At 56.7% G+C, this 16,126-nt stretch overlaps 3 protein-coding genes across 3 annotated transcripts; all 3 read right to left on the bottom strand.

Moving 5' to 3' along the window:
- Nucleotides 1–88: 88 nt before the first annotated feature.
- INS49_008246 (uncharacterized protein) lies at nucleotides 89–2,278 on the bottom strand (the record flags this gene model as incomplete). Its single annotated transcript, XM_043168991.1, has 1 exon — nucleotides 89–2,278. The coding sequence occupies one exon, from the start codon at nucleotides 2,276–2,278 to the stop codon at nucleotides 89–91; it is 2,190 nt and encodes a 729-aa protein (XP_043026671.1).
- A 3,307-nt stretch (nucleotides 2,279–5,585) lies between these two features.
- On the bottom strand, nucleotides 5,586–8,654 carry INS49_008247 (uncharacterized protein; the record flags this gene model as incomplete). The annotated part of the gene is made up of 2 exons (XM_043168992.1): nucleotides 5,586–6,033; nucleotides 6,094–8,654. 2 exons carry the CDS (start codon nucleotides 8,652–8,654, stop codon nucleotides 5,586–5,588), a joined length of 3,009 nt encoding a protein of 1,002 aa, XP_043026672.1.
- Nucleotides 8,655–12,915: 4,261 nt separating this feature from the next.
- Nucleotides 12,916–13,330, bottom strand: INS49_008248 (uncharacterized protein; the record flags this gene model as incomplete). Its single annotated transcript, XM_043168993.1, has 2 exons — nucleotides 12,916–13,095; nucleotides 13,151–13,330. 2 exons carry the CDS (start codon nucleotides 13,328–13,330, stop codon nucleotides 12,916–12,918), a joined length of 360 nt encoding a protein of 119 aa, XP_043026673.1.
- Nucleotides 13,331–16,126: the final 2,796 nt, after the last annotated feature.

Consider the following 16,126-nt stretch of genomic DNA (forward strand, 5'->3'; position numbering starts at 1 on the left):
GTGGGTGCAGGTGGAGGAGCGCGCGCAGCAGAATGGGCAGACTTTAACGAAGGCATCCATACTTGTTGCATCGCGCGTGTCTGAGTGATCATCTTCTGCTGTTGCTGTAGCCAGCAGGCGGTGGAGGCAAGGCAGAGTAAGGATTCCCATCGGAGTAATGGGGCCCGTCGTCGTACCTGCCGCCGACCCGCGGAGGAACTGACGAAGCATATCTGTCAGCCCTGGATCTTCTGCTGTACTGTGTGGCACCGTCGTCGGAGTTGTCATAGTCGTCGTCGCTCGAGTATGCGAGCCGCTTCTGCTGCTGGCGCGCGAGGCGGTTCATCCGGCGTTGGTGCCGCTCTTCTTTCTGGTGCTTCCACTCCGTCACCTCGTGGCTCATCTCCCGGGCTTCCTTGAGCTCGGAGACGGCTCCCTTGATGCCCAACGCGGCAATGCCAACCGACGCGGCGTCTTGCAGCAGCGCCTTTGACTTGAGTTTACGGGCTTCCTCCGGGCTGAGACGACCCTCCTTGACCGCCTTGTGCCGAGCATTCCGCTTCTCCATGCTCTGGTACACGTTGTGCGCTGCATGAATGGTGGCCACGGCTGCCAGGCCAGTGGTGATGATTTGCTTACCTCGCATCTTCTTTGCCCTCTTCTCGTCCTCGTCCGAATCTCCCAGATCCGAGCTGGATACTGACCCCCGAGAGGACGCCCGGCTTCGGGACGGCGCTCCTCTTGACCGGCTGCGAGCCCGGTAGGACCGGTCATCATCATAGTCATCGCGGTACCGGCCATCCCGAGAATCATAATCGTCATCGTAGCGGCCCCCTCGGCGCGAGCCACGTGGGGAGCCGTATTCGCTATCGTCCTCTCCCTTGCCCAGACCAATCCTCGCCAAGCCTTTGCGGGCCTTGTCGACGACGCTGCGGCTACGGCTGCGCGCACGCGGCCTGGGAGACCCATCTCGGCTGTCGTAAGAGTCACGAGAGTCGTCCCGGCGACGGGAACGTGAGCGATCGTCACGGATATTGTCAACAGCCTTCTTAGCACCAATGGCGCCCAGACCAGCAGTGGCCAGTGCAGCGAGACCCATACCGCCGCCGCCGCCTCCCTTGCTGCTTTCGGACCTGGCACGAGAGCGTGACCGGCTTCGCCCTGTGCTCTTGTCCTCGATGATGTCTCGCTTGGATCCGTTGATCATGCGGTTGCCAATGAGACCACCGATGACGGATTCGGCCAGGCCAAGCTTGCTACCGTCCTTTCCGGGCTTTTGCGCGGCATCAATGGTCGCGGCACCGGCAGCGGCGGTGAGAACTCGTTTGGCCTTCTCGCCCTTCCAAGCGCCCGGCTCCTTGGACACCCGGAACGCCTCGGTGGCACCGGCGATGAGCGAGGCCATGGCGGCCTTCTGGATCTTACCGCCAGGCCCGCCCTTGGATTGCGATCTTTCACGGCTTCCACGGCGGCTCCTGGTGTCAGACCTGGAGTCCCTGTCCCTGTCCCTGTCCCTGTCCCTATCTCTGTCCCGGTCGCCATGCTTCTCGTCGTGGCCGCCACCGCCGGTGAGAGCCTTGAGTGCTGTGCCAAGGCCGGCAGCTCCGAGGGCGGCCTCGAGGAAGTTCTTGTGACCCTTCTTGTGCTTCTCGTCCTCATCGTCAGAGTAGTATTCGGTAACTCTGCCATCGCGGCCCTTGTGGACGATGTGGGTGGACTTCTTCTCGTTCTTGTCGGCGCGCTTGTTGTAGAACTCGGCGCCCTGGTAGGCGGCGAAGGCACCGGCGGCGCCCAGAGCTGCTGAGGACATCAAGTTGCGATGGACGTCTCCGCCTTCCTGGTCGGCCTCGCGGCGGTCATAAACTTCCTTGCCTCCAAGGGCGACGGCAGCTCCGGCGACGGCAGCAATGATTTTCTCCTGCTGGCTCAGGATACGTTTGCGCTTCATCTCCTCCTCCTCGATGTAGACGCTCTCGGCCTTCTGGCGCCGGCGGCGATCGTAGTCGCGGTCATAGTAGTCATCGCGGCTCCTGCGGGTGTAGGCGGAGCGCGCATCATCGTCATAATCATAGGGCTCTGCCGACCGAGCCCTCCGGATATCGCCACGAGCGTAGCCGGGCGGAGGAAAGTCCCTGCGGATTTCCTCTACCGACAGATCGCTGTCTTCTCGTCCCCTCGGCACGAGGTCGCGAGTGGACTGGACCCTCAAGTAGGGATCTTGAGGCTCAGCATACCTCTCCTCGCGATAGTGCTCCCGGGTGCTTCGCTGCCGGCGCGGAGGGTCGTAGTCGTAGCTCATGGCTGACGCTATCTGGGTGACAGGCAGGATAAGGTGACGTCAGAGGCCCGCCGATGAGTTGGTCAGGCTCTGGATATAATGTGTGTGTGTGTGTTTGCGTATGTTTGTGTTGTTTGTACGGCAGAGCGCGAAGAGAAAGCTGCCGGCGATCAGACCTAGGGTCTAGTTTGATTCCCTTAGGTTGGGTAGGATGTAGTGGGAAAAACAGAAGGCGAGTGAGGTGTCAAGCCCGGGAAATGAATAATGCAGGGCAGGGTTGGGTTGTGTTGGGTTCAGCTGGGCAGTGGGCAGCAGAGGAGGGGCGAGGCAAGGTAAGGTGAGGGGAGGGGGGGAATCGGCAGAGGGGGGTGGCCGGTGGTGGACGACAAATATGGCCGCCTGCACCTAAAATAAGATCTTGATAACGTATGCGTGATCCAAGACAGAGCAGCAGCTGAGCTTGAACCTATAATGGCCCCAACAGTTTCTCCATTCGCCTAGGAACGATGATGCACACAGAAGTAATCGCGGTTGTTCACACGGGTCAATCGAGTGCGAAGTTCCCGGACAGGATAGACAGTCGACAACAGCCGTCCGAGGTGCCTACTTTGCAGGGTCGGATCCCTCAGGCCGGCTTGGACATGACAGGACAGGGCAGTCTCGTCAGGCAGCATGCACTCAGTCTCTCGTCTTGCCCCAAACAGCAGACAGCAAGCCGCCACAGCCCTCCTTCCCTCCCTGCCCTGCTCCTGCCTTGCTCCTGCCCTGCCCTTCGCTCCTAGTGGGGCAGACCGTCTCGAGCCGAGCAATGAGACAGCGGCAACGGCCACCGTCATCGAAGGATGACCCCAGGAGGCCAAGCGTGAGTTGTTTCTCCCACCTTCCACTCCCGCCTCTGCCCGTCCAAAGCTGTTGCGTGTGTGTGTGGGTGGGTGGGTGCGTGTGTGGCACAGCACAGGCACAGCATCGCCCGCGACAGGTTTGTATAGCACACGGGCGGCCACTTCCTCCCCCCTCCCCGCTCTCGAGCCACACCGAGCAGAGAAAGGTGTCGTTGCACGGAGACGACACGACGAAACAGGAGCAGAGGCCTCCTCTCGCAAAACTGACGGGTTCTTTGCCCGGCCTGGCCAACGTCTGCGTGGAGTAACGGGGGTGATAATCAGTCCAGTGATGTGCACCACCAGCAGCCAAGGCTAGTTCGGAACGGTGGCGGGTAAGACAAGCAGCAAGCAACATCAGTGGCGCAGGCATCGGGCTGACCGTTTCGCGGTCCCGGCCCACTCCACATCTCCACGCACAACTACTGTAGTAGTCTCCGTTGGTGTATCGCATTCCAATGTGGTGTGCTTGCTCGAGACGGGCAGAGAGACCAGCCACTGCTGGCTGCCCAACCACCACATAGAAACCCTGCCCCACTGTGACGTAGTGTTGTGCCCCTCCATGCTCCTCCAAGCCATCCATCCTGCCACTCTCAAACTCACAAAATCCTCTACAACAGGTTTGGGCCATGCCATGCAAAGGTGTCACAGAAAATATAAATTCCTTGCTACTGTATACTTATGAAAAAGAAGAAGAAGAAAAGGAAAGGAAAAGAAAAAAAAAAGGGGGGAAAAAAAAAAAGAATGCATATTAATTAGCCTGTCTATGGTGTTCTCTCAGTCCTGCTAGGTACTCGCCTGGGTTAGTGGTGAACAGACAGGCTGCACAATCATTGAAAACCCATCACAACCCCTCCCCCAGGCATACCCCCGCGTCGAGATGGTGGCCCATTCCGGGATCTCACCACCACTTCCCCTCCAAAAATCTAGGAACCTCGAATTGCAAGTTGCAAGTGGTGAGGAGTGTCATTTGGTATTTTCTCAGCTTGTTGCCTGGCCGCAAATCACACCTCGTAGAGTCTCGAAAGCAAGCCACCACGGAAAGAGGAGAAGGCAAGAAACAACAAAAATTCAGCCACTGCTCGAGCCCATGAAACCAGTTCGCTTTTGCCCTCAACATTCAAGATCTTATGTACAAGGATGCTGCTCAAGATTGGCTTGAGGGGGGGGGTTTTTCCGCCTGTCCACTTGTGCTCCGATGTGATATTCTGTCTGCCCTGAGTCCCTATTCATACAGCCAAGCTCATGACAATGACAAGCAAAAAAGCATGAGAGTAAATCTTTTTTGTCTTTCCATTCCGGACACCTGAAGAACAATAAAAGAAAAGTGTAAAAGAGATAGAAGGGAGGGAGATCTGACGAGCCGTCCGTTGCTTCAAAACACAGAAGTCCAGGCTTGTTCCTCCATCACTTGGTCCTCTCCCGTTTCCTTACACTGAAAGGAACTGAACTGAACCACCACCTCTTCAGACCATGTCAAATGGGCTTCTTGATTTTCCTTTTGCTAGCCTAGCCGCCCCGTCGCTTGTTTTTCCTCTTGCCACTCGACATCCAAAATGCACAAGAGTAAAAGACAGAACAGCAGAGGCTTTTGCCGGTGCAACTTTTGTCCCTTTGCATGCTTCAACTTTTTCTCTTGGCCAAATATTTTTCGTTTCTGTCTTTGTCTCCATGCCAAAGCAAATGCTGAGGGGAAAGATGACTTTCAGTACTCCACGGCCTCAATCAAGAGGCCTGAATGCATGAATGGAATGCCAGCTGGTTGACCAAAGCTTGCGCTCTCTCACAAAGGCCCATGACAATCATCCCTTCCTATTCCCTTTGAAAATCACTGGTGCCCGGCTGCTGCAAAATCGCAATAGTCCTCTCAATGGACCATGAATATTGTCGTACATAATCTCTTGCAAATATTATCTCGTGGATGTTGGGGACCCAGAAGCCGGGAGGAGCTCATGATGGCATGGGCACCAAAGTCCTAACCATCCAGTTCAGGAATCCTTCAGTGTGCTGCTCCATACAAGACACACACCTCCAGAGGATGCGGGCTTCCCCAACGGGTATCATGATGCAAAAGGCTGCTCAGTACTGATTTGTTGACCAACCCAAACCTCCACGGACAAAAGGTGATGAATGGTCATCGGTGAAAAGCGTGCTGCCTCGAGGAAGACACTCGTTTGCAAGGCTCCAGTGCCAAAAGAGCAACGACCCCTTGACTGCGGATGTCCATGTACAGAGCTTCCCGTGAGACTCGTGAGCAAGGCCACTTGAGTACCATCCTGGGAAGTTTGCTCAGATGCCTCTGCCCAAGTCCAGTATCATAGGTGTCTCGAGTGGAATCAGTTATCCGGGTTCACTTTTTTTTTGCCCATTCGGCCGGCATGGTGCCTCGCATGTTGAGCGCCACAGCAATCAGGACACAGCTGGACACGCAGTGCTGAAAGCATGCATTAGACCTGGGGCTCAGATGATCCTGCCGCGGTCTGGGAGCTTTGGAAATCCGAGTCCAGCACTTGGTATACTGGATGGCCAGGCGCCCATATGCCTGCCTCACCAGTCTTGGACAGCACACTGGTGTAGAACTGGTGCAGATAACCGAGGCCAGTCTTGCTCGGGGTTTCTGATGTCGTATCTGCGAGGGCGAGCTGGCGGAAGTCCCTGTACATGCTAGCGTTGAATTTCGACACCAAGAAAGATGCCCAGAACTTGTAAAGTCTCCTCATCTCCTCTGGAACGTCTCCTGGGGCTGCAGATTGACGCAACTCCAGTGCCCTCGCTCGGACATCTACATACTTCTCGGTGATCTTACCACCAGAAGACTGTGCCACTGTACCATCAAATCGGTGATACGCGGGAGAGCTGGAGGCAGATTCGTCGGTGACTGGGCCCAGCTCAGGACTGTGCAAGTTGTCAGTCGATGATGACACCACCGAGTCTGGCACGCACCCAAGTACTCACGTGTTCAATGCATCTGGGCTAGCATGGACCCCATTGGTTTCAGCACCCTTGGTGTCCTCGGTGGCCCCATGCGTGTCTCCATTGGGCAGCTTTTCAGCCTCCTGAGATTTCTTGGATTGTCCTGGCGACACAACATGCAGCTTAGCAACCTCATCATCTGAAAAAGTTGTGGCTTGCAGCAGGGCATCCTCTACCCAAGAGCCCTGTGCTTGGTGTGCAGCGCGAGTGAAGTCGTACGTGAGATCATTCCCAGGTGCGAACTCAGGTACAGCAGCATTCAGCTGGGAGTCATCAGCACGGTGTCCACTGACTGGTCCGCCGTTGACCCCCTGGCTATTGTAACCCGATCCGTTCAGGTACCCCGGGTAAATGTCGCCAGGGAACGGCCCTCCATATGCTGGTGACGACATTGCCGGATATGCAAATGGCATGGAGCCCTGCTGGTGATAGTTCGGTGCGTGCTGTATACTGTGTCTTGACTTGTGCTGAAAACTGGAAGGGCCAGGATTGCGAGCCTGCTCCCTCCTGTTGGCCTCGGGGAGAACGTACAACTCCCAGCCTTCGCGTCGCCGCAAAAGCTCAGTCTTGCCATCACCGAGCACAAACTCGATCTCCTCGGAGTCCATGCAGGCTTCTCGCACGTGCTGCAGGTTCTGTTGGGATATTGATCTCACTCGGCTGAAATCAGCAATGACCTCCAGGGGCACAAATCCCTGGGTGTCCATGTTCTCTCTCAAGAACACATCCTTGGGCAAGTTGACCGTAGAGAAGTAGTACTCGATCTGCGACTTCAGGGCGTTATGGACCAGAAGATTGTAGTCTGATGGTGGGAAGGCCCCTGGGAAAGCAGAATAGGGTGCTTGGCCATAGGGCGAGAAAGGACCAAAGTCCGTGTTGAGAGGCTGCATTGGCGGCATCTTGACGGCGCCGTTCGATGGGCCCTTGTAACCGTTAATTGATGCAGGGCGACCACGACCAGCTCGGCCTGAGCCAGGACCTCCGTAAGAATACCCGTTGGCAAAAGGAGGGGGGTTGTATGTGCTTGACCGAGGACCGTGTCCATTGCCCTGATATGCCTGTTGTGTATAAGACTGGCTTCCGTTGTGCCCGCCTCGCCCGTTACCATGTGCACCTCTCCTGGGTCTCGCATCCTTGTGGCCGGCGAAGCCTCCATCCTTTCTTCCAGGCTCAGCGCCGTCCCCTCGAGAGCCGCTCTGTTGTCCACCGAAACCCTGGGCGAACTCGCCCTTGGAGCCCTTCGTTGCTTCGCTCTTGGACGTGGAGTGATATTCGCCAGAGGCACCTGTGCGACGCTCGGCCGAAGCTGATGTCTTACGGATATCCCGGGTCTCGGCAGAGAACTTTTTCTTCTCGAAAGGCAGCGAGTTGGTACGCGCCGGTGCCTCTTCCCTCGGCTTCCCTTGAGCATCGCCGGTGGCAGCGGGCCCTTGCGCCTCAGATGCGGCTTGCGACTTGTCGCCAGAGACGCTGGCGGTCGAGGCGTGACCGCCCCGGCCGACCGAGTTGCGCCCAGGTTGTCCACCGCCACGGCCCTTGCTCGCAGGGCGTGTCTGCATCGGGGTTTCCCACTTGACGGAATGGTTGATTTCCAACTTCTGGACGTACTTGGGCCGGGTAGACTTGGTCTGCGACCCTTCCTCCTGCTTGTCCTTTGAGGGTGCATCCGACTCGGAAACCTTGCGCTTGCTGTCTTCAGCGGCCACAGTGTCCGGTGTAGGCCAAAGAGATGCGTCCTGCACTGGGGGCACATTGCCATTCGTGACTTGGTCACTCGCCCTGCTCCCTCGTGGATTCCTGCGGGGGGCTTGCTCGCTGGATGGACGTGAGCCATCGGCAGCCTTCCCAGGCCGAACGGTCTCAGAAGAATCCTTGGTGTCGATACCCTCGGCACTGCTGGTGCTCTTGTTCGAGTCTTGAGAGACGACTTTGGCCGGTGCATCGGTGCCAGCTGGGGCAGGAGGCACGCTAGGTTGTCTTGCCTTTGCAGCAGCGGCCCGCTGTTGCCATACGTTGACGGTCGGGGGCGGAGCTTCGAAGAGCTTCACAGGGACGACCTCTTTCTCCTGCTCCTGCTGGACTTGATCACCCTCGGCGTCCTTGTCTGAATTTTTGCCTTTCTTGCCCTTGCGGCCTTTCCTCGAATCGGAGGACTCGCTGGGGCGATTTGACGGGCGGGAGGTCTTCTCGCTTGTCGTGCTTTGCGCACTGGTCTTGGGTGCCTCGTCTGGGAGAGCCATGAGTGTGGATTCGGACTTGGCGGAGGTGGCCGAGCCGTCGGAATCGCCAGTGTTGGCGACCTCTGAATGGGCTTTCGAGGCAACAGACTCGAGGTCGACCTCGGAGCTCTTGACAGACTCGGAGACTTCAGAGGTAGTCGAGAAGGTCTTTGCCGAGGCATCTGCAGCTGTGGTCACCGAGCTGTTGTCGTCCTTGGCTAGGTCGACCGGAGCAGGGCTCGCAGCAGCGGACTGGGGATCGGACTGGGTGGCGTTGCGGCCCTTGGCGGCTTGCGCATACGAGAAGGTGGTAGCGGCCGACATGGTGTCCGGTGTGTAGTGCTTGACAGATGTGAATTGATTCACAGTAGGCACTTGGGGTGGTTGGCCTGCAACAGCGATGCGCAGTTGCAGCCCAGCCTGTGGTGTTGGGTGGTAGGGTTAATGTGTCCCACGCACGTAGGCGCGCCTCAGGCGAGGAACACAACACGATTCGGTTGCGCGGATGGAGGGAGCTCAGGATATAGCCCTGGCCGCGAAACCGGGAAGGAAGCGAGCGGGGGACGGTGGTCTGGTGTTTTGGTGTTGTTCGCGAGTGGGCAGGTGTCTCGGAAGGCGTGGTGTCCAGGCCGCCGTAGGGGGACTGCGAAACAGTTTGGGTCTGGTTGTGTGGTGAGCTCCGGGGAGGAACAAGCCAGCTGGGCTGAGGCAGGCTTGCAGTGAAGAATGTGTACCGAATACCACTCTAGGTTCTGTTTGATCTCGCGGGGCGCGGGGCTCACGGAAGCCCTGGGACAGGACAGAGAATTTCAAGGCCGACGATCAACAACCGATGACCAACGGCACGAACGAGGATGTGTCGGAGACAGCAGGCGTCGTTTGTCGGGATGTTGGGTCGAGCCGACAGCAGACGCACAAAACGAAACCTCGAGTTGGGCCAGGCAGGCAGGCAGGCAAATTTGGTGAGTGCTGGGCCGGGCTGACTGAGACGACCGACGGACAGACAGACAGACAGACAGACGGGGCGGGCACGAGCGAGCTGCTGCTGCTGTGACGGGAAAAAAAAAAAAGCTGGCTGCAAGCAATTCCCGAGGGATGCTGTCTGCTGCTACTGCTGCTTCTGATGTCGACGACACCTCTTCCTCTGGACGCAGAAAGAGGCTTTTTCGCAAGGAAATGAACAGGACCACACTCTCGGAGTGTACGGGGTGGTATTGGGTAGGTAGGGAGAGGGTGGGAGGCAGAGGTGAGGTAGGTAGGAGGTAGGTAATCTGTTGCAAAAGTGAGGAGGAGCCCAGGGAATTTTTGAAAATTTTTGAGTCTGCGGCCGAAGCGCGCCCCCGCCCAGTTAGACTAGCAATGGCCAAATCTAAAGCAGGGCTTCCCGCGAGAGTCATTCACTGCATGGAATGAATGCAGAGGGTTCAATGAATAGCGTGCGCCTGCCTGTGTGCTTGACTGCATGTGTATGTGTATGTGTATGTTGCTTGTGAGTCTGTGTGTGTGCATGCGAGGAGGCATGAGCAATCTGGACAACAATTAAAGGGCATCCATCTCCTGCTGCGCTGCCTGTTCTCCCAGGCCCTCTTCCTTCCCTCCGCTTTCTGCAGGCTCGCATCACAGCAGCACGCGGGCCGTTTGCTGGGAGAAACCATTTATCTCGGCCTGGGCACACACTCTCCCTCACACTGCCGCTCCCCATGACGCGCCAGACCTCCCTTGCAAAGCCATTAAAGGTACCACCACCACTGCTGCTGCTGATGCCCCCACAACACCGCCAACCGTCTCAGCCTAGCTACCTACCTAGGTACCTAGTCTGGCTGGTCCCAAGATCAATCCTCCTAGGCAGAGTATTAGAGTATCTAGTGGATAGGCAGGTCTATACCTAGGTAGGCATGCTGCCCTCACCACGCATGCAGAACGGACAGACCCGGCTCCAGTTGTGCCGGGTTCTGGTTCCCTGCCGTGGTATCTTCATCTGTCTTACCTCTTGGCTACAGTGTCTGGGCCCACCGGACCTCTGTATTGCACCGTTTCCCTTTTGAAATTTTCCCTTGCAGAGATCCCAGCATTGCCGAAAAAACCCATACCCCGCCTGCAACCGAAAATAGAGAGCCTGCCTGCACTGTGCGGTCATCCGGGTTTCCGAGGAGGAGGAAAAGCCGAGGCCATCTCATCAACCTCACCTCACCTCACCTCAGCCAAACTGACCTCACCTAATCTCACAGACCCGTGACAGCTGGTCTTGCCTCATCAAGACCGCTGCAAGGGCTTTCAACACTCCGCGCCGGGCAGAGAGGCGCCTCGGACCCTCCATTCCGTCCAAGCCTCCCGGTTCCAGGGTGTGTTGCTCGTGAAGGTTGCGTTGCAGCCAGCAAGTACCCTGAGGCTAATAAACCTCTGGAAGGTCCGCCGGCAACAAGCTGCCCCTCTCGGACACAGCTGATGTCACAGGCTCTTGTTTGTCAAGGTTCACGTCCCCCAATGTCCCCAAGCAGGCACACCGTCCACCCTCCAACTGCTGGCGGTGGGATATCCAAGGACTGGGTGAGGTAGGGCAAACCGCGGCTTCTTGAGACACACGCAACGTCGGCAAGCCCTACCTATCCAGGCTGCATTGTTGCCCAGAGACAGCCCCAATCGGGAGGTCCAGCTGTGTCGCCGCCACGGCATGAGGGCCGAGGAGCACAAGCTCACGGAAGCCGCTCCCCCCTCAGCCACCCAATTGGCTCAGCTGGGGCGCCGGACAGCCTTGAAAGCGCCGGTCCGGGCCTTGTTTATACGTAGCTGGTCGTGGGATAGCGTCACAAAGACCCCTGAAGATCGCGGCCAGCCAGTTAGTCTCTCTCTTCTCGACTCGGTGCACTCACTGATACGACGTATCCGCCGCACAGACTGTCCAGTCCGGTGCCCAGCGAGACGTTAGAAATGGCACTCAACTTAAACAACCTGGGCCCCTTCCCCCATCACCCCGCGGAAATCAACAAGCGACCTCGTGAGACCGTATTGCCGAGACCTACTTGCACATCATCAGGCAAGCTGATTGACTGGCGACCAGCCACCCAACCAGCAACTCCACCAGAGACACCCTGTATCTGTGCGTGAATGAGAATAATACGACAGGCTGGCTAGAGTTCAGCCTCGTCCCCCGGTGCTGGTGGTGTGATTTTGATGGGGGGGTGGAGGCGGAACCACCCGGCAGCTGTCAAGCGGCAGGTGGCTTGGACTGGCCGCAGCTTTCCCCGTTCCCCGTTCCCCTCCCCGCCTCCGCCTCCCCCAGACCGATGCTCACAGCGTGCCACGCACGGGCTACGGTGCAGTCAGTATCGACTGTACTCGCCCCCACGTGGCACAAGATGGCACGGGGCCATCGGGGGCATATCTTCTACCTGACTTCTTTCGCTAACAATTTGCCTCCTGTCGTTGGCGAGGCCACTGCGGTGCCGGGACTGCGCCCTTGCCACCAAATCTCAACAACAGTGCTTCTTCCTGGCGTCCTGTCTGGCCTGCATAATGTCGAAGTGCGCCTTGTTCGGACGCCCACGAGCATCCAGATCACGATGTGTAGGACAGCAAGTTCGCTCGCTCGCTCATCATCCACTCGCCAAGGCAGACAGCCAAACATGGCAGAGTTCTAATTTTGGTTCGATGCAACCTGCTCAAAGATGTGGCAGTCTCTGTCAAACAAAGCTCACGCACAGGTACGGAGAGAGTCGTTCTCCCCAGGTGGATCTCAACGAGGCTGATCCCGGGGCCGATCGCCCCCATTGCATGCGCATCCGACTTGTTCAGATGACTGAACTCAGAAGCAATCCCCAAGCTTCGTCGGTGTCGTATGCAGCCTACCTCAAACACAGATCGATCGTCTGGTTTCAGGAAAGCTTTCTCGCGGCACCCTGCATTGTGAAACGGACCATCCGTCCGTCCACTCAAGGGCGGTTCATCATGTCTGCAGCGGACCGACAGCCCGCCCTTACCCCGGCGAAGAGAGTGGTGAAAACGTCTACCTACCCGACCAGTGATGATGTTGGATGTCCAACTTGGGCAATTATCTGCACGGCTGGCACTCGAAGTGACACCATCCAAGGGCTTACAGCCGCGTGTCCGATCCCGTATTATTTGTGCCCGACTTGATGAGGGTGTATTTCAACCGCCATACATAGATGTCGGCACTTCATGGTCTCTGAGGTCAACTTGTAGGTGACTGGCGAGTGCTGCTGTCTATCATGCTGATCCAAGACAGACCCCAAAACCCCTCAAACTCGCTGTCTCGCGGGAGCACCGCCCGCGGGCCATCACACTCCAGCAACCAGCCACCACTCATGACGGACGACGGGACGGTCGAAGCCGGCAGCTGTGCCAAGGCGAGGGACGACGGCAATGATGGCCCAGTCGTCGGCTTTCCCGCGGATGATCTGCGTGATCGACCGCCCCGCAGCGAACATGCGTGTTGGTATGTGTTTTGAGGTACATCTCTCTTCAGTGTTTTCGAGAGCGATAAGTCGTAAATTAAGATATGAGACTTGTTTCCATCACGTAAAAGACAGCGCAGAGCAGGGGGGAGGCAAAGACAGTGATGGGGGTGTTACTTGCCAACCTCCTGTCCAGGCACGTTGCTGCTCGCCTCGCCCAGCCACATGATGCCAGGCACAGTAGCTGCCGTCGACCTTGCGAACAGTCTCATGGCCCTCAGCATGCCTTCCAGCTGGCTCATCCTCTCCACGTCCCCCGCCATGTCCAGCCGGCGCAGAACCACGAGGATCTCCTTGTCTCTGCCATCTCGGTCCGGGGTGCTGCGCGCTTGACCTGGAGGCTGTCACCAAAACGCTCGCCCGCAGGCTCGTGCCCTTGGGGAAGGACGGGCGTGGCGGCACGGCGGCGGTGGCGATGCGGAGAACCAGCTTGCCTCCAGCAGTATAGGAAGCAGCCAGGTTCTTGGTGGTGATGCGGCCGCGGGACGGCGAGGCCGCGGGGACGGCACAGAGCCTGGGGGAGAACATGTTCTAGGACTCGAGCCTCGGCGCAGAATATCTTGACGCTCGTGATGGCACCGCACGAAAAATTGGCCACCAGGAAAGCGACCATGAGGTCGAAGACAACATCTAGCCACCGCTGGGTGCAGAAGAGCAAGCAGTACGGGGCTTGGACGTGCGGAGGCGGCCTTCGAACGGCGACTGCCACGCAAACTTCCTCACGGTGACAGCTACTGGGCAAGGGCGAGAAAATGTGTGAAGGGCGGAGATTTGGATCCCAAGTCCAGTAGCCGGACCTGACGGAATGTCCTGACTTGGGATATGTGCAAACGTCAGCAGAAAAAGAGCGAATCAAGACCAAGATCGTAGCGAAATACCTAGCCAGAGAAGATGCACCACAGGATCACACCTATGAGTGTTGAGCAGCATAGCGGAGTCGTCGCCGAATTCATCGATGAAGTCGGTGCAGACACGGGGGAAGCTCGGTGTCAACTATATGGACTTGTCCCGGCTGAAGCAGCTTGTCGTGACGCCAACATCTGTGCCGGAGAAGAATTCCAGAGGGCCTTAATGACAGATTGCAACAGCTGGGCGTGGAGGACCTCTGAGCTCCGCAGCACGATGACAATGAGAGAAGAGTACGCAGTAGTTGCGACCAATACCACGATTTTAGGTGCTGAGGCAGTCAGGCCGAGCTGCGGACGCGAAACACATATAATCACTGCGCACTCCAGAGGCGAGGTCCAGATTTCACGCACTGAGGCGGTAATCTAGCAGACGCTCTCCGTGTCAGCGGATACGAGTATCACTGCGACTGATCAAACACAATGGTTGGAGCGAGGAAAGCCAATGCAGAAGAGCCCTCCATGGGGTCATCGGACTCGTGTTGAGCAGTCGTGCTGCTATCCAGCGTCTGGTAGTATATCAAGTTGCGAAAACTAACTCTTCACAAGGTAACAAATCTGACAGGTAGAACAAGCTTTCTACTTTAGATTCTCAAGACAACACGCAGTGAACGGAGTTCATCGATGTGTCATCTGAGAGTAGAAGCTATTGTAGATCTAGGGGTAGCCAGTGAGGCTCTATGGTCTCGTTGGCTCCATCTCTGCTTCCGTGAGAGATATTATGTAACCTGTCGCTTGACTCTAGAAGCACTGGCTAGGATGTTGATGGTCAGTGTGGAAGAAGAACTTACAAAACCGGGCATTCACGCCCACGCCTGGCCTATACCGAAAACTGTCGCAGCGGCCTGGCCACAGCACAGTTGAAGATCAGGGTAGAGAACGAATGGTTGGCAATGATATCGACGACCGCATCGAACGCCTACGCTCTGCATCTTGGCGACATGAATATCATCAGCGACCCATCCACACAATTCAGCACGGCGGCTTGCTGTCTGGACATATAGAATGTGCCTTGGTCCCAGCGCCCCAAGTAGATGGAGAGCAAAACAGCGAATTGCGATATCGTGCAGATTGTTATAAGCCCTATATTCCGCCAGTCTATAGTCAACATCAGCCTGAAATGATTTGTTTATCCGAGAAGTGGGCGCACGCAAGTTTGGGGACAGACCCGGAGCTCTCAAGAACTTGTGACTGCCTCCACAGCCAGGACAACTGCTGGTGAGTCAGGACGAAGAGCAGTACTGTGAGTAAGACCTTCAAGACTACGTTCTTGCGCAAGAGTGTCCAATCGAGCATGTCGCTGGCATGGCATGGAATCTGGCCTATAACAGCACGCCGGACGTCCTATTCGCATCCGTGTTATTCCTACGTACGTCTTGAGTCACGATCATTTGTATATCTAAACGCAGACAATACTAAGAGCTCTCGTTGAAATTACAAAGAAAGTGTGATGTCTACATAATTTCGAGTGAATACAAAGTCCACAATACAACCTACACAGAAGGACTTGTTACCCTCGTGAAGTGGACATCAGTTCCAGTGTGGTATGATTTCCACAAAATGATAGCAATAAAGTAAAGTAGATACAGGATAATCCGAAAACTTGTCAAGTCTTGAATACCTGGGTGACTATGTCATTATAGACACATTGTTTACATGCCCGTGCCTAATTTACAACGGTCTGAGGTAGCCCATGTTACTACCAAAACCCTGTCAAGCTGGCATAGCCTATACTCAAGCCATCATCAATCAACCATGGCCCCTAGCACCATGCCACAATACACTTGTCCAAATGGGTCATTAGATAGACGACAATTTGCCCACTTATTCCAGCGCCGTCGTTGATGCAAGCGATTCATCTGACCAGTCTGTTGGTGATGAACAGAGGTCCCGTATGCAGGTATCCCGCGGGCCGGCAGGATGCGGCCACTCGCTCCCGAGGTCTTGTACTACTGCAGCCACGGCACGGGGCTGGTATTTGGGTGACGTATTTCTGTCTGAGATCTCACCGCTGCCCGTCCCGCGCGCACGCACATATGCGCGGCCGAATCTGACACGGTATGTCTTCCCGCTTGCTGTTAGACTCACACATACATATACATATATATAGATTAGAACACAGCGCCCGCCGCGGGATCAGAGACAGGATCGGGAACCAGGCAAACCAGGGAATTCTGCCGCTGTGCATCGATAGTGGCGTCGACGCCAGACCCCAGATCTAATGGTGCACGTGAAGCCCGTTCCCCGCCGCTGCAGGCATTGTGGGACAGCATACTGCAGATGCCAAACGGCCTGGCGTTATCTCTCTGTTTCGACCGCGAAGCGCGCGCAGATCGCCGACATTCTTCGCTTCGCTTCGTGGAGATGGTGGTGCGTTGTGTGAGACAACGCTCTCGTCTCCCTCCCCTTCACATATCGA

Source organism: Diaporthe citri (genome assembly GCF_014595645.1).
Source record: "Diaporthe citri strain NFHF-8-4 chromosome Unknown scaffold_3, whole genome shotgun sequence".
Lineage (NCBI taxonomy): Eukaryota > Fungi > Ascomycota > Sordariomycetes > Diaporthales > Diaporthaceae > Diaporthe > Diaporthe citri.